We start from the raw sequence: 25,322 nt of genomic DNA on the forward strand, positions 1-25,322 counted from the left end.
CTCCTCCACATTGCTTCTTGTCTTAGGTGAAAGCACAGGGAACGGAGGAACCAGTAGCAGCGGGACACACAGGACTGGGAGCCATCCTCTAGACAGCCTTTTTTGCACCTTCTCATGCGTTCAGAGCACAGAGCTGCACAAGCCTCTCAGACACAGATCCTCCTCCCACTCAGCAAGCAAGAAGCAACCACGGTAAGGCTAAGGGCTTCTGACGGCCTTGCTGCTCCCAGCAGCAGTGTTTTCTTTATTCCCGTTTTTATACCTCCCTCCAATTCTCAACTACTAGGAGTTTTCAAGGCTCCTCTCTCATTAAACTGTGGGCTCCTCCGCTCCCCAGCTGATGCCTTTCACAGCTGGACCAGACAACAGACCTGTCAGAAAGGGCAAACTGATTCTGTTCCTTCTCTTCAGTAGCAGGAAAGAGACAGATGAAATATTTTTGGTGGTCACACGTGGTAAGACATCACCCAGGTATCTTTCAGGCAGAAGGGAAGCAGTATTTCAAAGGGAGCTGCACTGGGATACAGCTCTCTATTTCCCTAACCCCTCCCCTCATCTGCAAAAAATAGCCAGAAGAGGGTGGAAGTGAAAAGGAGGCCACCGCAGCAGCTGAACTGAGGTTTAAGTACAGCAAGTTTTTCCAACTTCTACAGCTGCATTAACTGCACCCTGGCAAGATCTTCTTCAGGTCTTCTGCTAGTGTCAGAAGGTGTTGCTAAAGCAGAATTGGCTGCATTTTGTGTAAGGACTACAACTAGAAATGACTGAAAAGTAAAACACTTTTTGTGACAGATTGTGGGACGCCGACAACTTGCTCTCACCTAGAGTGGAAATGCTAAAGAAACATTTTTCAGGATTCCTTAGCAAATATATAGCTGGTGAAAACTGTAGATTTGGGCCATCACATATCATTCTGTCCTATAAACAAAGCTCCCTACCCAAACTTATCATCAGAAGGTCGACGGTGGTTATCACTCTCTCCTGCTATTTGAGCTACAGCTCAGATGGATTCAGAGATTTAACTCAGTTCAACTCAAAATGTTTTGCTCATAAAAATGTTTTGCACATAAAATATTTTGAAGTTTTTCAATCCGTCCTAACGTTGCATGTCAAGCCAGAGTACTAAAAAGGAACAACTCCTGATTTGAATAACTGAGTTTACAATAGCATCTTGGCACTGGGTACTCTTCAGCAGACAGCTGTGAAGGTTTTATGTTTAAAATGTTTATAAGTATTTTGCAAATTTAAAAATGGACTTCATTTTTAACATACTTGATCTACAAGAATTATTTAATTAGATCTATGTCATTTAAAGGTTTTTACTGTGAAGAAGTGTTTCACAGTGAAATCCTGAAGTAAAATTCTTTCCAGATTAAGACAAATATAGCAAAGAGAACAGAAGTATGAGGGCAGATCAAATATGACAGAAGCCACATATTCTCTTCAATGACATGTATACATTTTTAGAACATTCATTCCTTCCAATCAAGACAAATTAAGATATTTTCTTCATTCCCCGTTTTTTCAAATGTAGGCCCAGATGACTGGGCAAACATAAAAGGATTCCAGTCAAGAATTCCTTGGGAGGTCTTATTTTAAACTAAAAGACATAGTAGTTGCAGTTGCAAAGACTACCTTCAACTATTGCAACCAAAAGCAATTACAAAAAGCCCTGTATTTTTTCTGGTTTGTCACACACTTGAAAGCACGTTGTGTGCAAACCCGTGCAGTCAGTCTGTTTGTAGGCTTCCTCCTTGCCAGAAAGAGCCGAACAAAATCTTAATAGAAAGACAATAATATTTACAGTTCATGGCAACATTTTTGCTCAGATACTTCAAAAGATGTACATCCTGTTAAATATTGGCATTTTTCTTCTTAATAAACAGTTTGCAGTTGAAAAAAACATTTCATAGCAATATTTTAATGAGTTTTTAATTTGTTGCTAAAAGAAGATCTATATTTAGTCAAGTATTGTGTCTCAGCTAATATTCCAAAAATCACATCCACCTCTTTCCCACAGACTGAGCGGAGGACCTTCTTTTCAATTGTCACACCATCATTATCTAATATTTCTAAAGCTAGTTTCACTCCAAATGATCTTATTCGTATCAGCAATCCATTAGCTCGCTGCTGTAACAGTCTCCTCTGACAAGCAGCAAGACAATTATTTCACAGCAAACCACAGAAATACCTAGCAGGTCAGAAAGAAGCACACATGCTGTCTAACTGAAATGACAATGAATCTCAGCTTGAGATAGGAGGGAGAGTCTGTGGCGCTCTGGTGATTTGTTCTCTGTAAGTGGAATTGTTTCTTTACAAATCTGGGGAGACAAATAAACTTGTTTTTTCCTCAGCTAGCTCTTCAGAGCATAGGCAGCAGGGTTCCCCCTCCTCAATTACAGCTGAGGCACTGTGACAGATGCAGCTGTTCTTCCTCTCCAGGACTAATTTTTTGCAATGGTAGTAGATAATAGGGATACTAGGCATTCACATAGCTCATTCTCCTTTCTCGTACCCAGATCTACCTAATGGTTGTAAATAGTCCTCCACAGCAAGCCAGTTTCTAAACAAACAGCACTGGTTCCCAAGAATACGGTTATGGCAGCAGACTGCGCGTTACAAACACGTACCACTTCCTTTGGTTTACAGGGAAAGTTTGGTTCAGTGAGCAATAAAATATTTTCCACAACAACTGATAGCCCCCTAAAGATAACATTAATAACAAAACCTCCTCTAATGAAGGTCTACCTGCTCTCTAGAGCAAACTTAAGATGTGTAAATTATTTTTAAGCAGATGGCTTTAAGTAGTTAACAGCAGCTTAATGAGGCAAATTAAAAACAGTTCATGATTTGCTAAACCCTCTCTGCTTTGTACCTTAATTGTTCAATTGTCATTTCTTGGCAATGAGCAGGAATAAAGAAAGAAGCCAGGCATTGCTTTAAAAGCAGCACTTCATGCCACAACTGATGCTGCGGTCCCAGCACCTGAGGGTGAGGCTTCATGTCACCCATGAGCAGACGGGTAGCGAGCCACTGCCTCTTCCTGACCCCAGGGCACGTCCTCCCAGCCTCCCGTTGTGTCCATAAAGCTTACGCATCATTTACCGCACACGGGACAGAAAAGATGAAATAAACGTGGAGCAGAAGTATGTTTAGCGTGTGCAGGCTGCCATGCTGAAAAGCAGTACAGTGAGATAACGTTCTAGTAGTACATAAGCACAAGCAGGCGGAGATGAGGATCAACTATGCCATCAGCATTTTTAATTCATGAATTTGCAACTACAACACTGATTTAATATTTTTAAGTACAGACAGCTAGAAAACAATCACGCAAAGAACTGGAAATTTGGCAATGTGTTAATGAAACTCAAGTCTTAGAACTGGTAGTTAGTTATGACTCTAAAGTAAAGGGAAACTAACTTAAACCTCCCTACAGTGCTATACCAAATAGACTAGAAGCACCAAGATGAACAAACTACTGATTCATTTCAACCAAAAGGGTAGTAGTACAGAACTGCTTTGCAACAAAAGAACAAAGTAGTAAAAAGGGAGGCTGATTTTTCCTCAAGGATCACGAACACTACTTTGACAAAGTGCTACTGCAGTATGTCAGGGAAGGAGTTCAAGAGTGGAAAAGATAAGTGACCAGGAGGGAGTAGCAAAGTCATTAAGCTAATATTAACTTTCATTAAGAAATCCATACACCCCATCACCATTAGTTGTTCTGGGTACCAACTGGCCTTACACTGCAGGAGCCCTCTTTCTTTGTGTAGGAAACTTGTAAGGAATTGTTTTTCTGTTTGTCTTCAGAGTGGCCCTGATTAAATTTCAGTTCAATCTTTACTTCATGTAGTTGGGCTTAGTGTCCCTCAGCTGCTCTAAATAGGTGCAAGCTCCCTTTCTAATCCTTTAATCCAAAAAGCTGAGGCCCTGGAAATTGCAGCTGCTGCAATTCACAGTGGAAATTCAACCTAAGGATGCCATAAGCCATAGTGGAAGGCTTAAAAGTGCAAACACTTGTAAATTAACTGCAGCAGAGGCAGCCCTGATAAAAGGAGGTGGAGGTGCAATTTTTAGTCAGCTATGAATCATTTATCACTAAGGAACACGTTACCAGCATGAGAATTTTTCTGAAAACATGCAGGTTGTCACATAACAGAACTACATTCAAAGAATAGATAAGGTTGCAAAGCCAAGCATTTATAAGTTAGGAGATAGCTGAACAGACATTGCTTCCCATTCTACCGTCTGGTGCCACAACAGATTCAAGCAACAAGAAAAACCTAGCTCAGCTCCTCCCAGCCCGGGGATGCACGATCACGCCTGCTCACGCGCCCAGCTCTAGAGAACGTAGTAGCTGAACTCTAAATAATCCATATGGAGAAAGTAGATGTGAATGTTTTTCAAAGGCTTGGAAAAATATGGATGGTTTTTTCCTCAAGCAGTCCTGAAACAAATAGTTCCCACAGTATTTCATATCCAAAACATGATGGTTCTCAAGTTTCTTAACCGCATGCTTCGCAAAAACTAACTTTAATCCGGGTAGAATCACATTCCACCTCTAGCTTCCTTTAGAAATGGCTGAAGCATTTTTGTCAAAGCTGTTTAAAAAAACCCAACAAAACAGCTTGAGGCAGACAGAATATTCCAGTTGGAAGAGTTGAAGTTTGGCAGCTACAAGAAACTGAAAACACAATCACTTAACGGAAAGTGTTGAGCAACCTTAATTGTAAGCGCTACCAGTTTCCTGTATAATAAAATTAAGCAAAATGACTTCCTAGAACTGTACTGATTATCAAACTAAAGATTAAAATTCTCAAACTTGCACAATTCAAGTGTGTGCAAAGACAATAGAAATAATTTGAAACAGACCAGCAAGTACAACTAGCCCAACTAATACATACAGTTAGGTAACTCATATTGTTAGAACCAAAACGCAACTTCAAATTGAATGTAGCTTATGATTCTGTAATGTCAAAGGAGTATCCTAACTTGGTATCTTACAACAGGCTCTCCTTTCACACTCAGGAATTCACAGCTGGAACAAATATTTTCCTTTTTGTATTCAAACTTCCCTGAAAGTTCAAAACATTCCAGCTAGTATTTATAATTCTGGAAGGAGTTAGGTCATCTCTCAGAAGACATGTTCATGACTTAAAGACCAATAAGCTAAATACGTCAAGTCCATGTGCAAAAATTAAACACATTAAACCTTTATATTGGTGCTTTCACTGAAAAGTGGCCCTTTATCACCTGAAGTTGCCTTTTCCAGATTATTACACTCACCAACAGAGCCAATGGAATGAAGCACACCTGCCTCTCTGCCAAGTTTGGAGTCACTGCAAATCCCACCTGCGCTGGCAGCTTTAACTAAGCTGCTGGAATTTGCAGTGGATTGACGGGAAGCCAGGTACATGTTTACCTCTGATGACTTTTTTTTTACCTGACAAGGTGGCTGTGAAAAACAGCTAAGGGGTGGTAACATCATCTGCTACAAACAATACTGCTGTAGGTATGTGCCCACAACCCAGAGTCCCTTCTGAATAAGAGTTTCTACATAAAGGGATTGACAAGCTCTTAAGGTCATTACAACCTTGAGTGTATTCACCTTAGTCTTCCTATAAGATCTCAACTCTCCTCTTACAGATTAAAAACAATAAAATGGGAGAAAGAAAACCTTTATTAGATTAAGTCTAGCCCAACATCCATCTATGCAAAATTAGCTGGCAAAACCACTGTCAACAACTTTGCCCTCTCCCTTCCAGTTGGATCAAGACCATAGCAGTTTGCATACTTACATATGTACGTGCTTGTATACATAATACATGAATGCTGACAGTCAAAAGAGATTCAAAGAAGCCATGAAAGACTCTCCCTGTTTTTGATGTACTCACAGATTACACCACATGCAATATAAATCCAGGCTACTCCGCGTGTTTCTTTCTCCTAGACCTGTGTCTATGTATCTCTTATTTTTCTTCTTATGACAGACGCCTGAAATAGCAGACACAGCTAGCCGAAGTTTTGGTCATTCTGTAGGTACTAGGAAACTGTGCTGGTTGTTAAGACTTACTCAGTCCATGCTCTGTGACTGAGACTCAGCTACCACACCCTACGTTTGGACTGCATTCGTCACCAACCTTCTCTTATTTTTGACCATATAGGCCAAAAGGTGCTACAGCATTATCTGCAATCAAAGATCAGCTATGTCTTCACGTAGATCTCCAAGATGAGATGGTATTTTACCTTGCTGCTACAGGACGGTCCAGCTCCCCATGGAACTTTATGATTAAAAGATCCCATTGGCAAGACACATTCAATGTCCACTGAACCAAACCATAGCCCCTCTCCCCTCAATGTCACCAAATTGGAAATGTTTCTCATGGGACCACTGGAAGGTACATTCCCCACACAACTCAGAATACGATGTCTCACATACTGAAGACAGGATGTAAAGAAATGGACTGTGATGTGTCGCCCAATCTATTGGTGGTCTAGAGAACAACGTCAATATAAACAGCTAGGTGCACAGCCTCCAACAAGTGATACAGAAGGAATAAAATAAAAACGAGTAACTGTATTAAGGCTGTAACAAGTTTGTAATTGGACTTTGATAGGCTTCCCTTTGACAAGAAATGAATAAATCAAGAATGGTTCAAAAATACAGTTTAGGTATGTAGAGATCCTAGTACAAAAGTCAATTAGTAAAGAAATAACGAGATTCCACGGGTGCTCAAACTTTAAAAACTCACAGAGCACATGTCAAAGGATACCTTTTTACTCCCCAGTCCTTTTAAGTTAGCTGTCTTCAAAGCCAGCAATTTAAACTCAAGAATATCAAGCCGTACCCTAAGACATGTCGGACTCTGTTAATACAGATTAATTTACTGAATTCACAGTAAAGAAAATAAATGTTATAGCTGTTATGGGACAGATTTCAAATTCTAGATATTGATGCACTCCCCACCAAGATCATGCTCTAAAAATGCAGTTTGGTGATACAGCAGAATAAAATATTAATCTCTTTCCACAGCAATGTACGCAAGCACTTTCAAAACCCAGTTATACCATATCCAAATCCTTTCTTTAGGAATTATTTATAGACACTCCTTTTCAAACACATAATTCATATACATATTTAACCTTCCAATAACACTAGAATATTTAAAACACTAAACAAAGCTTTTATTTGTTCAGCTTTATCAGCATCTTGCTCAACAGACCAGCAAAACATCTTAACCTTGTAGACTTATAAAAGCATATTCCCTGTAACGCACAGCTCTGCTGTATTTCATTAAAACAAAGTTTTAACAGATTAACTTGCTCTTGGCTTCTAATGAATAAACAAATTTGAATGCAGCCTTTTCTTGGAACACAGTTAATTACATTTGTACATCATTGTAAAGCAAAAGGGCAAGGGGAATTCCCCAGCAGAGATTACACTGATTATTTTCTATTCAAAACACATGCATGATCCTAAATACAGAACAAGAAAGAATATTTTGGAGAGAGAAATTAAGGACATCTGCCAAGATAGCAAAGAAAAATTAAACAGCAGAGAACCACCCCCACCTCCTCATCTGCAACTGGTACATGCATGCCTACTGCTGGAAGTCTAGAAATCATGTTGTATTTGTATTTGTTCATAATGTACTCAACTGAAAGCAGATTTGAAATAAAAAACCCCACCACAATAAATGCTTATATCAGTCTCCAAACTAACCATTACATAGAACACATATCTCCAGTTCTATAACTGACATTCCAACCACAAATCAAAGAAGAAATTTACTTGCTAAATCAAATAAATGTGCAAAGATGAAGTCAGGTTGGGAGCTACTTCTACAAGTGCTTCTACAAAAGATAAAATAAATTATTTTAATCCTGCACCATTTCTATTTAAGAGAAAGAAAAATATTTTCCTTATGCTGAAGGGGGAAAATAATCACCCAAGAATTAAAGCATTAGAAGCTATTATCCACAAGTCCAAATGGGAGGTAATCATCTGAAGAGTTTTGTAAAATACTTTTTGGAAAATACAGGCTTACTTGACACAATTCCCTTCACTTCCTTTTAGTTTATGGATGTTTTGCCAAAACTTGACATGACATTTCACAATTCGATTTTTCACGACTCGGCATTGCTGGTTTCTTAGCGCTGTATAGAGCATGTAGGGGTATTAACAGATATAATTTAAGAGACTACTTCTGCTGAATAAGGCATCTAGTAAATAAACAATGTAAGGGCTGGGGGGAGAAAATGCAAAGTACCTTCATAGTTAAAGGAGAACACTAGCAGTTCAGCTGGCCAAGACGGGAATTTTCCAGTACTAGCATCCTTCTCACTATCCACAGCTAGACTATCGAGCTGTTAATTTATGCTACAATTATATTTTTATCTGAAATAATTATCTGCAATATTTCTTCAATCTTTTGAAAGACCACTTCATTCTTCAGTATTATTCACTTCACACCTTGCAATCTGCAAGGGTTTTAATCTCCCAGAGCTAGATGTAAAGACCGAAAGGGTTTCTTGCTTAATTTTAACAATGAAAGTCCCAATAACAGAAATCCGAATAGCGATTTATTTATCAATCTCTGCAGCACCTTTGAAAGTTTGCATTCAAGAGAGCCACTCTCCCTACCAGCAGTCTCCCTTATCTCCTTATTGATTCCTTTATTTTCTGCATGTAATCCCACTCACTATCCTATTGTGTGAGTGCTGCAAGGTGTAAACATCAGCAGCTGGAGAAGAGCCCATGGGTCGCAGAGCCTGCAGATCTAGGTACCAGCACCCAGAGAGGGCATGCGAGAGAGGTCTGGGTGCCAGTAACTGGAGCAACTGGGATGCATGTTGCAAGGTCAGACTGCCAGCAACTGGAGAAAGGGGCCGCAGGTCACTGGGGCCGGTAGGTCCGGGTGGCAGCGGCTGGAGAAAAGACAGTGGGTCACAGGGCCCTAGGTTTACATGCCAACAACTGGAAATGCCTGCCTGTGTGTGTTTTTCCCAGTGAATTTAATCCCGGGTACATGTGCGTATGTGGAATTCATTAGAAGACTTCAAGGTGGACGAGCTGGTGAGCTGCTGTACAAGCAGGCATAAAAACTGAGGAATATTCACCCAGTATTTGCACTGATTTAATGAAAGTAATTTAAAGTTGTTTTTATTGATTTTCCTACATGTGAAAATTGCAGCATTTTAACGGAAGTGTAAATCTAATCCAATTTAATTAAATTCTCAGAAGCCTTCTCTAAATAGTATTTTAAAATTAAAAGTGCTTGGTTTGGTTTAATTTAGGCATTTATTGTTGAAAATGAAAGATCACCTGACGAAACTGAAATACGCACAACCACAAAGGCATTTGCTTTGGTTTATTTAAAGGCTAGACTACAGCACAAACAACCGGGAAACAGAGGAGATACGTTTCTCCCATTCAGCCACCTTGGCTGTGCCTCTACTTACTGTGCAGTAACAGATGCAGGGAACCGCAAGGACGTGAGAGCATCACCAAAAGGTGCTAAGGCAGTGTGTGTAACGAGGCAGGCTAAATACCTGTGGGAATTCTCTTATTTGTCTTTTGAGGATAGTCATTGCTTTGTACGTGAAAGACAACATTTAAATTTAGTGCATTAAATATGTATATACGGACCGATGTCATGTTGTTGGCGAGTCCCTGTCAACGTGCTGACAGAGTACCCCGCACTGGGCTTTTAACTTAGTCCACTTGCAAATCTGACTAAAGGGGCTAGTTTTCGGTAAGGAGACACAAACAAAGCACTGTAGAACAGACTGCAGTCTGAATCACATCAGCATTCAGTAATGGTAATTTCAGTATCTGCTATTACACTGCTAATAGTAATGCTCAGCTCACACACCGTAAATTCACACACTAGCTTACTTTACAGTAAGTTGTTAACGTGCTCACATATCACTAAGGTGCAATAAACACAGAAGGCTAACACAGAACAGATATCTCTGCTTATTTTCTTGCATACGGAAGCCATATATAGTCTAAACCCCAATTTTAGTCAAACTGACGCAACTATCTTACATAACCAACGCAGGTATGTCTATAGGTAGGCCAGCTGCAGGAAGTGAGATGTGAAGCCAGAGCAATTTGAGTTCCCCTTCAGTAACATTATTACTTGCAAGAGATGTTGGAACCAGATGAAATGCAATAATTTGTTCTCGGTATTGAAAAGTAGAAAAGAAGAATGCGCAATTTACAGAAACGTGCAAACACAAGCGCCGTGTCCTGAGCTGGCAGTAACACGCAGATTGGCATTTTCTTTGTTATTGCTGTTCTAGTTAGTATTCTCACCTAATCTGTTTGCAAATGCAAATTAGAATTAAATTTTCTCAACATATTTTCATTTTTTTAAGAAGTAATTTTTCTTCAGTACAAATTAATTTCCATAATTCTGAAATCTCTCACTTTTAATCAAGATTCTAGTTATTAAATCTGCTTAGCAGGCTTCTCTAGAAAGCACTGTCACTGTTTTTGAAAAGAATCAAATTCAAAGTTCTGATGCTTACATCAAACAAACCACTCACCAAGTGAAACGAAAAGCTAACAAAGTTAACTGGAGGTTAATGCGAGAGGTTAGAATATGCTTCTTGCCAGCTATTTCCCTTTCAGGCTTACAGAAACTGAAACCCCAAGGCCAAAGTACTGTAAATCACTTGTTCCTACTGGACCATCACCTTAGTCCGTAAGTAAAAATTGAATCTGTCAACATTCCTGTGGGCATTATAGCTTTGCCTTCTAGCAATAGTCCCAGTGAGCTGACAAATCCTGAGCTGAACCCATTAAAAAGCTGTCATGCCACTCATGCTGTAATAATACCTGTGCATTACAATCTCAAACACAAATATTTAGCCCACACATGACATCATTTTCCTCCTCCTGGGTATAACAAAGTCATGTACAGCTGTATTACAAAGCATTTCCACCGGAAAGCATGGAGATTTAGCAGTGACCAGTAAGCCATTCACCCGGCAGTTTTTAGGACTGGGTTTTATGGCATTCAAATGGAAAGAAATGATGGGATGGAACGGTAGTCCCCGTGCAGCCCTGCCTTCTGCGGCTCCCGACCCTGGCTGCTGCTGCTTCACGAGGCAGGCGGAAAAAGAAAGAAGGTAATCTGTCGCCAAAATCCTTCTTCAAGTGCTATGTAAAATGCATTAAATGCACATGGAAATTTACATTCCTAAAAATATAAACATTACAAAGATGGGGCTATAGATTAGATTTATGTCACACTATATGACTCTACTCATCTCTCCAACTTGTTAAGAACCTGGAAGCCATGGTCATATCCTTCTTGATGAAATCATAATTACTAGTTGACTGTTAAGTTACTTTACTGATTAGACCTTTTTAGGTATTTGTAACAGAAACACTTGACTGGTTTGAATGAAAACGCTTGTCTGTGTAAGCGGCAGAACAATGAGCGAAAAGGACGGTCTGTATGTCACAGGGCACCGTCCCCAGAACATCATTCCCCAGCAGTGAAACTACAGAACACGCTGTTTATATTGAGATCAAAAGGCCTGCACCCTGATAAATCAAACCACAGCAGAAATGACTCATCAGACCCACATCCCAACATCAGAAGGACGGCGACACGGTTGCAGCAGATTACATACACCATTCCCCTTCCTCTAACCTAAGAAGAGAACAGACCACATACATACATTAAGCATACATTTAAATGAGGAAAAACAGACAACGCACAGCAACTTGCGTGGCCTAAGATCTATGGAGGCTACAGACAGAAATACTCTGAGGCATAGGAAAACCCCATGACAATTACTGATCCCTAGAAGGCCTGAAAGATCTGTCCAAAAACTAGCTCATCATCATCATTCAAGAACCCTAGGTATGCAAAGAGGGCTGGATAGCAGTGTCCCTTTTTCTCTGAGTCCAGACAACTTGGACATGTCTTGGTACCTGTGAGTATGAGTGAGTTAAACTTAGGAGAAAATGAGAGTAGGTAAAAATCAGCTGGCTTAATGACTCTGTAAACAAATATCACCTTCCCCTTCCGTAAGACCGGGCACTGAATTTTATTACTCTCATTTCCTAACACCAGCAGCTGAGATATAAGCTTCATATTTGTGAATTATATCCAGTTCATATAAAGTTCTGACGGACAACATGACATTTAGATTCTGCAGAATCTGAGATTCAAAAAAAGAAAGGCAGTATGTTGTGAGACCTTACATGTGCTAAGAAGTTACTTATATGGCAGCATAAATCACTGCACACATCTCTGGAGCAAAGAGAAAAAAGGAAGGAAAGATTTCTGAATGGGGTACTTCAATGGCACATTAGTTGCTCACACTAACATTTAATACTTGGGATTGCAAGTCAAAGTAGATGCAATCCTTGTGGGTTGGTTTGGTTAAAATCACAAAATGAGGCTGTGCCTAGGCTCCTTGTGCAAATACCTCTGAGAAGGTGTCAAAATACAGTATCAAGAATTTTCTGCAAAATTCTTGTTGCAAGTAGAGATACATCCGGCTTGCAGTCCCATGGGGCCACACCAAAGCCACAGAAAAATGTTTGAGGCTTCTCTTTTCTTCCACGAATCTGTCTTGCAACAAGAATTGTCTTTAAGTATTCAAGTTTACCTATCAGCCCGTTAGAACAAAATTAAACAGAAAACCAACACAGAAGTGTATCCCTTTTCTTCTATTCAAATCATATACATTTTTTCTTTTAAAAAAGTAAATTAAAAGGTAAAGACAAAACATAACTACTGAAAAAACTTGACCTAAATGAATTCTTCCATTATATATTTTGTTTAATACTCTTTGGATAATCAACTGATAGTAATAACATTAACTAGTCTGACTGCTATGCGTACATCACTGATATTTTTATTACTTTGAATAAAGGCACCCCCCACTAGAATATACCCACCGCTGGAATGACGGCTATAGAAATAGAAGATTAACCCACCACTAGAATGATGCTATATTGCAGCTAAATCCCGTATTTCTTCAACAGTGTATTTATGTATGTATTTATGTAGATTTAATTTACCTCTTTCACACCCCTCACGACTCGGTTTTAACACTGTACAGATCAACAGAAAACCTAACTAAAATTGAGCAAAAAAAGTCTGAGGAGGAAAAAAAATATTAAAAAGGAAGAAAAAAAAAGAAAAGAAAACCCAGAAAGGTCAGAGTCAAGAGTTACATGTATCTAGGCAAATAAAGAGTTCTGAAATAATTCTCAGAAACTATCTGAAGAAAGTACTTTGTACAAGATAAGACGCATCAAACTAAAGGTCACAGCAAAGATGAAAAGGGCAGCTTTCCCAGAAGCTGAAAAAAGAAAAGTTATGCTTTGGTACTCTTTCCATTGTCTCAGTCTTTCCAGTACTGAGGTATATAACAAGCCAAACACAATGCTCTTTGAAATTACCTTCTGAGGAGGACATAAAAGCCTTGCCTGCCTGTAATACCCACTACGTGACTCAAGTCAGTGACAGTATCGTGGACTCTGACACAAGTCCTCTAGTGAACTGAGAGGTAGTGCGTGAAGGCATCACCCTTACTTAACTGACTTCTGCGGCGCAGGACACAATCTCTGCAGGAGAATCAGAAGAAAAATTCCTGTCTAAGCCTCAGCTGTTCCAGCTCATATGTCCAGTGTTTCAGTGCACGTGCACCTTTACTGTAACTTCTTATATTTCTGCAAACAGATTCACTGAAGAGTGATCTTCCAGGGATACAACAAAGACGGTTTCTCAATGTTCCATCTCGGTTTGTGGAAGGAAAAACAGAATTAAGAATTCTTGCTATCTTATCCCCACAAAACTTTTCAAGATAGGTTTACAAATGCTTGTTGCATTGGGGAAATCTTAACAACACTACCAGACCACCTGTATCTGCATTTGGAAGCTTATTTGCTCAAACCGCACCCCCCAAAACCAAGCACCAAATTCCAGGAAATGAGTTTGTGACTAATGAGCAGCACCAAAAAATTAACGGCTCTAGAAAGTCGTTATTTCTTTTTATCCTAAGAACTTAAGTCTCAGCCTGTAATCCTAAACTTTAGTCCCAAATGTATTATCTTTCAAAATTCATTTAAGTATTACGTTTGAGCTCTATCAGACTTCTGCAAAGTAAAAAGTTTCACTGTATGTTTATTCTCAGTGACCAGGATTATTTTCTTCCCAAAAGCTGCTAATTCTGAGCATTATTATTACAACTGACAAAAAGCCCCTAAAGAATCCTGGTGATATGCAACATTAGACCTCTTTTGATTGAAGCAGCAGGAGCAATTGGTTAGGAATAGAAAAAAGCAATAGAAAAAATTATTTCAGAACAACGATGTAAATAATAGGTACATAGTTGTATTTCCTCACTTTCTTTTTTCTGAACACATCGTTAAACCTAAATTTGCCTGAAGAATTTATCTCATCAGTCCATGTGTCCATCTCAGAAGGTGTCACTATTCACTCAAAGATATTAGACACTTTGGAGAGAATTTTGGCCTCAACGATGGGATTAGACAACTCTTTTCCCAGTCACTGCAGTGACAGCTGCATTCATTTCCCTCATATACCAACTCAACGTCAGAAGCAAATTCTCAGCACATTCCAAGCCAGAACACGTTCTGCTGGATATTTACAGCCAACCACTGAAATCCCCGAAACCTGTCAATGATGTCAAACAGGACAGAAATAGATCATCTTGCTTGTTTTTCCTAGATAAACCTGCATTCATAAAAGAAATAGAAACAGAAACCTTGAAGAAAAAGGTTCTCTTTTATAACACCAGCTATGAAAGCACTAAACTACTCAACTTTTCTCGGAAGAACCACTTCAAGAAAAGGAATCATGTTTGTGCCTCTGTCTTCATGTTTTATCTCTCCACTTACATTGTCAGCAATAAAAACAATCTTTTTCTTTTCATTCCAACCAAAGCCTTTTCTTTCCCTTTTTTTTTTTAAATGAGACACACATTGATACCAGCAGGATCTATAGGGAGGTTCATCATGCCATTTCACATGCCACTAAGTAGAATAATGATGTTTGCAAATGTCAGTCCCTAACACCAGGTGAAGGACCTCAAATTTAACCAATATAAACATCCATTACTTGTACATTACCTTACGGTAATCTACTTACCAGATGGTTTGCAGAACAAAACCAGGAACAAAATCAAAATGAGGAAACTATTTTCAGCCTCATTCTTTATTACTGAAGATTTTTTTGACTGATAAAAGTTAAGATAGGCATCAGATTTGGTAGGAAGCTGCTTTCAGAAAGTACCACACAAACCGAGCTGCGTGACTTCAGAGATAGTGACAGGCAAAAATTGGTTTCATGAGATCTCAAGTCTAAGTAATCCTTCTACATTGCACGTTTTCAAGCATTGCTGTTTGTACCCTACAAAATAATTGTTCTGATCTCCAACTCAGTGACAAATAAAGAAGCAGAGCTTTAATTAGGAATGAATAAAATAAGAATACTCACGCTGACCCCACCGGCCTGTTCTTGGATTCAAATAATTTGGATAAAGTCCATTAGGACGATCCATTTTTTGAAGTAACTTCCGAATGTGCATGACCTAAATTAAATCAAGAATCAGGATCACCACTAACAACATTCATCTGCTCTCTGCACACAGTTAAATCTAATCTTTCTTCTTTTTCCTTTTTTTTAGTGGTAAATTTTCTTAATCTGAACACAGAAGCTTTCTTGAGGGCTTCCTGCAGATTAGCACATTTTTGGTTTTGTTTTCAAACGACTGCTCACATAAACATGTTTAAAAATTATTATTTTTAAATGGTATGCTGAAACTAATAAGAAAACTTCTGTTATCATAAATTTCTGCTTGAAAAAGTCACCTACTTGGTAACAGAAATACAAGTATGAAAAAATTTACCTGCTACCAAGAATGCAAATAGAATTCAATACAGAAAGTACTTCCCCTTTAATACAATTTATGATGAAACAGTATAAAGGACACTTGTATGATAAAAAACTGCATCTGACACCTACCTTGTTGTAGTATACAGGGTCCCCTGTCAAATAGCTGAGGTGGACAAATTCCATATGCAGAGTACCAAATTCAGCAAGGATGCTGCTGCCGGCAGAAGCCCAGCCCCAGTTTCGACCCACACCGCTGAATTCCCACAAATATGCATAAAAAAGGGAGAAAACAACAAAAAATTCAGAATTACTGTGCACAGCACTAGTAACAACCACCACAGCAAATTAAACAAGTAATGGTAAAATATTAACCCATACTTAAGATTACAGGACTTGATTGATCAGTTGGTTCATTGGTTGGGTCTTTTTCAAAAGAAGATACCATAACCTCATCAACAAAAAGTCCTGTGGTTAAAAGATACAATATCTTGATGTCCCAGAAATACAATGACTTAACACTGGGCCCATTCCCGATTGTTGTTTATTCATTGGATGTTCCTAAGAACAAGAATCAAAAGCAATTATCAGATGAGAAGAGTATGCTCCTGAGGGCGGCAGCATTCGATTCTTTGTTCTGCCAAATACCTGCTGAGTTCCCGTTACTTATGTGGCATATGCTTCGAGTCAGGATTAGACACTCCGGTAGGATGGGAGCTGGCCCTGGCTGTATCTCCATAGGAAAACACTATGTTTACTGTAGGTAGAATATCATGAGTTCCTCAGGCTCACATAAAGAATCAACAGAAAGTATCATATACCTCGTATCTTTTGCACTCTAAGAGATACCATCTTGCTAAGTCGTAACACTTAAATTACATCTGGCTTAATCTAATTTGGGAGTTTTCACCACCTTTCAGGATCAGGTCTTGTAATTTCTGAAGTTAACTACGTTTTCCTAGAGATTAGTTCTACTTCCTCTCGTAAAAGATTTCAGTTATCAGTATGACTACAATCAACTAGGAATGCCTTCTTACTTATTTTTTAAATTACAAATTAGAGAGAGGGAATGTAAAGGAAAAATGTTGGTTATGGAGCAGTATTTGCAGCTCTGACCCGAGACAGAACACCACCTTCTAAAATACAGTAACTGCTGTTTACAAAATGATAGCTTGTCTCATGGTTTTTTTGGTACAGCTCTCAAAAAGAGAAAATCAAGTGTTTCATTATGAATACAAAAGCTAATAAAAGACAAGTCAATAATTTTCAGGTCTTGTCTTTTACTGCATGCCAGCCTCATGATAAGTGTTCTCATATACGGCTGTGACTGTCACTGCCCTCTGGCACACCAGCCGCTATTTTCCGCTGTGATGCTGGCTGGTTCTGTACATTACCGAGAGACTGACACAGTAAATGCATAAACCATTCCAGCAAGCAGGAAATTTCTGGTACTCCAATCCTCTCCCCTCTGCCTACTGCAAATCCTCCTCCCTGGTCCTGCTTTTCTGACTGTGCTCTGATACCCGACCTGTGCAATCAGCCTCTGTATTATTTTACTATTAAGTATCCGTGCATCCCCTGCTTGCAGGTTCTTAAACCTTGCCATGTATGTTGCTCGAGCCAGTGAACCAGACGCCTGTGCTGCTGCCCGAGGAGTATGGCCACCTGGGCCCTTCAAACATACTGGAATCACGGTCCAGGATTGGACTAAACATAGGAAAAATAAAAAACTAGCTCGCACACAGAGGAAGTTCACGCTGTATGAAACTGCAGGAAGAACGCAAGACTGAGTAAACCATAACGCTGTGCAGAAAGCGCATAGGGAAATTTAACCTAATTGTACACAAGTTCAAAAAATGGGGAAAGTGCAGCATGGGCGAAGCAGAGAAAACCAGGCAAGTGTGGTGAGGCCCTGCGCCAACAGAAGGGCAAACCATAGCTCCATCGTTTTCACCCAAGGAGTGACAGCGAAGTGAGGATCATTTCCTGATTGCAAAAAGGCACGTAAGGCTAATGCTCTCAAAGTAGTCCTAAACCTCTTCACCATCTAACAAAGCACAACAAATACCTCTCCTAAAAGGAAAACAATTTAAAAGAACTCAAAAACTCTTTGCTATTTACTATCCCAAATTGCTTAAGTGCACGCACAGTCTAGACATGCACTCCAATTCAGCTACTGTTTAAGAACATAATAAAAATTTAAAAAATGCCTTGCATCAGAAACGCGCTCTCAAAATCTGAGGGAAATCCCAGCATTGAACAAGCACTACAAAGTAAATCAGACAAGGCAATTCTCTTCCACAAGGCAATCCAGACCATCTAAGTTCAGTGTCTGACCTGAACAGCCATCTAAAGGAGCCTTTCCATCTCCATGGACCATAGTGGACTTCAGCACACTAGCCCTTAGACCTAAACTGAACCGTATAATGAATTAACAGCTTCAGAGTCCCATCATCTTCTCAAACATTGTGAGTCTTCTAAAGGTAACGTAGAGCTCACACAGTACACAAAACCCTGTAAGTTCAACCATGGCCTGAAAACAATTTTGTTTTTTACTAGGTTCTTTAATGACTAAAGAATCAATGATTAAGCTCTAGGGCAATACATGGTATAATACACTGGGTATGTTCCAATAGCATGTTGAATTCTTATTGCAGAATCAGGAGAAAAAAATCATGGTCACAATTTATTTCAGTTAATGAGGTAGAATGCTCTGAACTCTATTAAAATTCTTCTGAAGTGCCAGGAATGCCCATTTGTCTGCATCTTCTACAGTTCCACTACAAAGAAAAACTGACATATGCCATTACTAATTTTAAGTTGGAGGGAGGGGGAGGAACACACTGCCCCACAAAAGAAAATTCATTACCTTTTCAGATTCACCATTGCCCATGGTATACCCGTAGGTGTGTTGAAGGCTGGAAGAAGTTTTCCTGCCAGTTGCACTGCTTTGATCTTGAAAACCTAAGATAGTAGGATCAATTGCAAATAGTTACAAAGTCTGATTTCTCCCCAAGAACTATAGAATGACATTTCCTTGTCCCACCCGCCTCTTCGTATTAGAAAAGCTTTACATTGTAAAAAATATATTAACTTATCATTTATTTTTCACTTGTTCATTTTATAAATTTCATTAAGATTTGAACATGAAAAGAAAGCTTGTCATTTTCATTTCTTTCCTTCCGTGCTCTCCAGCAATAGTGCTTAGGTTCCTATTAAAGAAGAATATCAATTCTCCTCCCACCTCCCTCCACCAATATTAGGAACTTCAAGTGCTTTCTAAACCAGTCTTTAAATTATACTTTATATTTTGCAGCTAAAAAATCAAACGACAACTCCTCCACCCCCCACTCAAGTATTTGAGCTTTTATGAACTTCCAATCTCTTTTTAAGGATATATATATAGTGCAAGTGCAGACAGCGTTCCTATTCTTTTATGAACACTGTCTACGCAAAACCATATATATGCAGTTTCCTGTAGCTTTTCCTTCATTGATAATGCATAGGAAAAATAATTATAGACTTAATCCTCCCTCTCAAGTCTGATTACTCATAGAAATTACTGACGGGACAAAGTGTCTTTCATTTCTAGTGTCATTTCTACTTACTTTTGGAACATAACTCTGTAAAAGCCTTATTCAGAGCCTAATGTTTATTAGGTAAATGAGCAACTGGGATAAAGTTCCTTCTAAGCCTATAGGAAGCATCTTTTCCAAGAAGGCGTATTTGGTAGATCCCCATGATGTAAAACTGTTTTTACCAGCTAGTTGCTAGAACACATTTTAATTAACTTGATGTTATCACTACATTTCTGCAAAAGTATCTTCTTAATTTAGAGATAACATTATTCAGCCGTTTATTACGTTTGTGCAGTGCTTCAAAAAGAGCTACCATGCCCCAAAATAACTTATGCAACATGAACATACTATAGAAACATTTTTATCAACTACCTGACCAATACTTTGTAATTGAGAAGAATAAGAGCTTTAAGGATAACTACAAGACAGCTCTGTTAGATTTATAAAAAGGATTTCTCCCTTTTGTAAAGTCTACAGGAGGAAAACAGAAGAGGCGCTCACTGGAAAAGCAAGCTCAAAAGTAGCTGAAAAATAAGCAATCAAGAACATCCTCATTTTTCACATGAAGGTGGGAAAAGATCAATATCTTAATATTTGAGGAGATGACTAGTGAGACATGAAATAAACCAGAAAAGAATATTAAAGATGACATCTAATTGTATTTGATGCAGTGGAGTATGGAGAGATGGAGGTGGATCTGAAAGCAATGAGCCAGGAAAAAGAACTTCTACAGGGGTACTCTAAATTAATTGTAAGATGGGATAAGACTAAACTGAAAAAGAAGATACCTCAGAACATGATTTGATAGAATTGTGAAGTAACAGAGGCAATATGGCTTGAATGATTTTTAGCAAAGATACTGTCAAGAGACACTCTTTGAGAAAATATGCAGAAATTTATCAGTAAAATTCAGATAACACTCTGACCTTGAATAAAGGACCAAGTCAAAATAGGAAGGCATAGCATAAGAGATATAATATAGGTGGAGTCTATGGTAACTGGAGAAAAAGAAACCCTGAAGAGAACTAAAAGCTCTATCTTGGCCCAGTTACATATAAACTACCTGATTTGCATCTATAAATATGTGTCAAAAATTCATGCTGAACTTTTAGGTTTTTAAGAGTAGATGGGTCAAGACCAGAGAGAACTATCTATAGGGAGTCACCTAAAGGGAGTTCCTCTACAGCGCTGACAAGCTTCAACACCTAATCCAGAACAGAATGATCACTTCCAGTTAGATGGTACATAGTTCAGAAAGACATTTGTGGCACAAATTTGTTTAGCTTTAGCTTTTGGATCCTGGACCCTCTGAAAGCACTATGCGTTACTGTGTTATTCGTTAAGAAAAGATACGGAAACATTAGGGTAAGAATACTCAGTGGGAGAACATCCCTAGAAACATTCTCACTAGAAGAATATTCTTAATGGCTAACTATTTACATACCACTATCCAGTACTACGATATCTGGGGAACAAGTTATAGTACTGGAAGCAGTTTTCATACGAGTGTACGAAGTAAAGGTTGAGCTGATCTAAATGCGCATGAATCTAGACAAGGAGGGTTAAAGCAAGGCAATCACCATGCCAGCCATTTCAGCACGTGAGCAAACCAGATCGTTGGGGCGGCAGCAGTAAGCGCTCGTTCAGACGACCACGTTAGCAGTACCTGCAAAAATCTGCTGGGATTAGAGGGTCCTTCCCGTCACCTCTGTTGGGTTGAGGACCCTACGTACCACTGATTTAGCATCACAAGGGAAACCTCTACCTCTCTATATCCCTCTCACCCAAGACTGAATGTAAGGAAACACTTAAAAAAATTGGCTGAAGACATGTCTTTACTTTCGATTACTGCAATCTCAGTCCTATCTCACTGCCGGTTCTGGATAACAAAACCACTTAGTGCTTGACACAGCATTTACCTGCGCAGAGTGGAGTGAGAACTGGGAGACGGCTGCGTAGGTTTTTATCAAAGTGACCACAAGAGCATATTTGGAGAGATGGAGGGAAAAGAAAGAAATGCAGCAAGCAGTGGTGGGTGAGATGCCTTTTATGGGAGACTGTGGATGTGACCAGAGGGTTCTGCCAAGCTCATTAAAGTGACTTCTTTTGTTAAGTTTCAGACACACCGTAAGAGCAACAGTAAATGCCTCCGGCTGTAGCTTTTAAATAACGTGCTAGCATCAGACAACATGGTTACTTATCAGATAGTAAGTATTTTTACTTTTTTTTTAAAAAAAAAAAAACCACCCAAACAGGTTGAACTGATAGATTCTATTTCAGCCTTGGCAGTTCCCTGTTGACAGGCAATGCATTTCAAGAAACATATAGGCAAGAAGAACAGAGAAGAACAAAAAATGAATGGATGCCTTGAAAACAGAGCTCATTAGGAAACAGTAAAAGAATTGGGGTTATTTAGTCCAGAGAAAAAATGTTCAAGAGAGGAAAAGATAATGACTTTTCAGTATAGAAAAGGCTAATACAAGGAAAAGGAAATAATAATTTTTTCCATGGATATGGACAATACAAAATAACACCAAAATGAAGCAAGGGAAAGTTAGTGATAAGGATAATTAATAGTGAAGCATGACTGTGATTACTGCAGAGTCATCACTACAGCTTTTAAAAACACACTGTACAACACATGCGACTATGAAGACTGATGAGAATTGACCCTGCCAGGGAACAGACAAGTAACTGAGAACTACACAGGTTCCTTACCACTCTTCCAGTAATACTGCTGTACTGGGTTTGAGTGGCAGGGTTTTGGTAGCAGGCGGGCTACAGGGGGGGTTTCTGTGAGAAGCTGCTAGAAGCTTCCCCTACGTCTGATGAAGCCAATGGCAGCCGGCTCCAAGTCGGACCCGCCGTTGGCCAAGGCCAAGCCCATCAGCAATGGTGGTAGCACCTCTGGGAGAACAGATTTAAGAAGGGGAAAAAACCCCTGCTGTGTAACAACAGCAGCGAGAGAAAAGGAGTGAGAATATGTGAGAGAAACAGCCCTGCAGACCCCCAGGTCAGTGAAGAAGGAGGGGAGGAGGTACTCCAGGCCATCTTTACCTCGACTCCAGAACCTTTCATTATATATTTTTTTTTTTCCTCTTCCCTATCCAGCTGAGTGATCCAGCAGCTTTGGTGGGCACCTGGCGTCCAGCCAGGGTCAACCCACCAAAATTGCCAATTAGTCAAATAGCTTGTGCACATTCCATACACGCAAGAGGAAAGTGTTTTGTCTCTCTTGGGGCCTTGTACCTACTCTGTAGACCCACGCAGCACCAGTAACAAGTGCATAAATCATGGAGACCACTCATCCCCAAGTTTCTTTGCTAGCACAAGCTCCGAAGTATAGACCCCTGTAACAGAGAGGGAGTCACAAAACCCACAAAGACAACAGCTCTCAAAGAAGTGCTGTTCCTGCAGGATAACTCAAATATTTTTTCAAATGTGCATTCACACTTGCATTAATTACAGAATTTAGCATGTAGTGGCCTTAAGATGTGGAGGTAACTGATCAGAGTCTTCTTAAAGTAAAGACCCCATAACAGTTCTAGAAACACATCCTGTTTTGAAGACACAGAAATACCGTTCTAGGGAAACCCAGAGTGGCCGTTCTGTCCATTCTCAAAATATGGACATTTTTTCAGAAAATTTTTAGAAACCACCATAGCCTTGGAGAAGAATTTCCATTTTACACGGCAAAAACTAATACACTAAATCCATCCAGGAGAGAGTGAAAATTAGCAGAAAAAGCAAAACCTAAACCCCAAATCGGATAAGTGGATCCCTCATTAAGATGAAAACATCAATCGTTATCTACAAACTAGTGTGTACAGCAGACCAGCTGTGAGGGCCTGAATCACTGTCACCCATTAAATTGATGCTTAAAATATCGAACCTGCCAGCCACCCCACAATATGAAACTTGCTCCTGAGCCTATTAATCCAAGTAAGGCCAAAACATTCAGCAGAAAAGGCCTTAAAGATAAAGATGATTCTTCAAAAGCCTTATTGATTTATCCAGTGACTGCTGAGATGCATGCCTGCAACTCTTAGAAGACTATATTATGCTAATACTGCTGTTAGGTGTTCCCTTCCAGCACTGTGAATGGCAAACAGCCTCAAATGGCCTCTGTTTCCATTTCTGAGGGGGATTATAGATGTTTTATACAAATAAAGAATCTCTTTCATTTATGTGCATAGATCAGCCTTTGAGTCATTCTTCTTAAACAGTAATAAATGCCAGACTTCTGCTTAATCTCACAGTTATTAACTAGTGAGTATCCATGGTCATGCAATGTGGCTGGTTCTGTAGGTTTGACAACTTTTGATCCTCGAAAAAACATCAGACAAAACGGATATACTGCAGAAGTTCACAAAATTGTAGTACTCGCACAATCAGTACTGTTACTACCAAATCCTGCACACATTTCCTTCAAACACTAAGCATGAAGATGATGAGGCAGACCCATCTAATTACTGAACACAGATAAAAAACCAGAGCATCTGACAGCAATACTAGACTCAGACCCTTGAGGAAAATATTTGGTATTTCTTGGCCCAATCTAGAACAGTTATCTTTCTACCTTCAGAGTTCAATCTGCAGCAGCGAACTCTTCGCTGCCCTTTTGTGGCTAACCACCCATTTCAAGCTCAGCTTGTCAGATAGGACTTTCTGCATGAGTAGAGATAAAGGCTCGTGGTGTGATTTACCGCTGAAAATCAAGCAGCAGTCACACACACAAAAAAGGTAACTAGCTTAACAATCATTTCTGTTTTGTTGCCTATTTATATATAAGCCTTACTGCATAGGAAGATGTCTGCATGTCAGGTGAATAGCTTTAAGTTCCAATGCACTTTCCCCCTCCAAGATTGGGAACTCCTGGGTTTTACAGTGTTCCTAGGGCATCTCCCCACTGCAGGTGGAGGCCATTCTGCTACCAAGAAATGAAGAAATGACTCCCTCTTTACAAATATGCTTCTAATAAATTCCACAGATTTAATTACAAAGGCATCTTGTGAGATGAGGGAGATGCAATAAGATTCTGGTTAACATTTCAGCTATCATAGTATGAATTGAAAGTGGGAGAGCACTTCAGCTGTATTTTATAGATGTTTGTGAGTGATGATTGAAGAGGTATGCCACATCTAGAATTGGTCCTGGAGAACATAAATCCATGTTCATGTGAGATTTAGCAAGGCAGCTACAAACTACACCACCTATAGAGGTGAAACGATGTAGAATTACATAAATAGAACAGCACCTCTTCAGCATTGTAGGTCTCTGGAGTCATAGCAGATGTTCAAGGAAGGAATATTTGCAGATACTATAAAGACAATGCCATAGCTAAGGTACTTCTGCTGTCTTTGGTGAGCTGTAATGATTACCAAAGTACTCAATGAGCAACACTTAGCATTTCTAGAAGACTGAAAGTCTCTAAACAAGAGAAGACTTATCCTGCAAAGGGACACTCTGTGAATTTATATTACTTTCTCTATGACAGAAGAAAAAATTAATATGGAAATGAAAAATCTAAGCCCATCTCAGCAGTCTAAGATCAGAGTTTAAAAAAAAAAAAGGAATCAACTTGAATCTGGACTATGATGTCAACTTCACCATACTTCACCAGCTGCTTTGTGAGGATTTTGTGGGAGACAGTGCCAAAAGCCTTACCGAAGTCTAGGTAGACAATATCCGCTCCCCTCTCTTCATCTCCCAAGCCAGTCATTTCATCGTAGGTTATCACAGCTGGTTGAGCATGACTTGCCCTTTGTGATTCCACGCTGGTGACTCCCAGTCACCTTGCTGTTCATGGGCCAGGGATTAGTTTTCCAGGATTAGTTGCTCCATCACCTGCCCA

General features: G+C 39.4%; 1 protein-coding gene across 2 annotated transcripts in view; it reads right to left on the reverse strand.

The window, feature by feature from the left end:
* The window catches only part of MAN1A2 (mannosidase, alpha, class 1A, member 2), a 141,032-nt gene that overhangs the window by 30,941 nt on the left and 84,769 nt on the right, over positions 1–25,322 (reverse strand). For both annotated transcript variants that reach the window (XM_010567515.1, XM_010567516.1), the window contains exons 6-8: positions 18,760–18,854; positions 16,023–16,146; positions 15,495–15,588 (exon numbers count right to left, since the gene is read on the reverse strand). In XM_010567515.1, coding sequence (XP_010565817.1) covers positions 15,495–15,588; positions 16,023–16,146; positions 18,760–18,854 — 313 coding nt within the window. The remainder of the gene's footprint in view (positions 1–15,494; positions 15,589–16,022; positions 16,147–18,759; positions 18,855–25,322) is intronic.

This window comes from Haliaeetus leucocephalus, unplaced genomic scaffold, assembly GCF_000737465.1.
Source record: "Haliaeetus leucocephalus isolate CR32 unplaced genomic scaffold, Haliaeetus_leucocephalus-4.0 Scaffold228, whole genome shotgun sequence".
Classification (NCBI taxonomy): Eukaryota; Metazoa; Chordata; class Aves; order Accipitriformes; family Accipitridae; genus Haliaeetus; species Haliaeetus leucocephalus.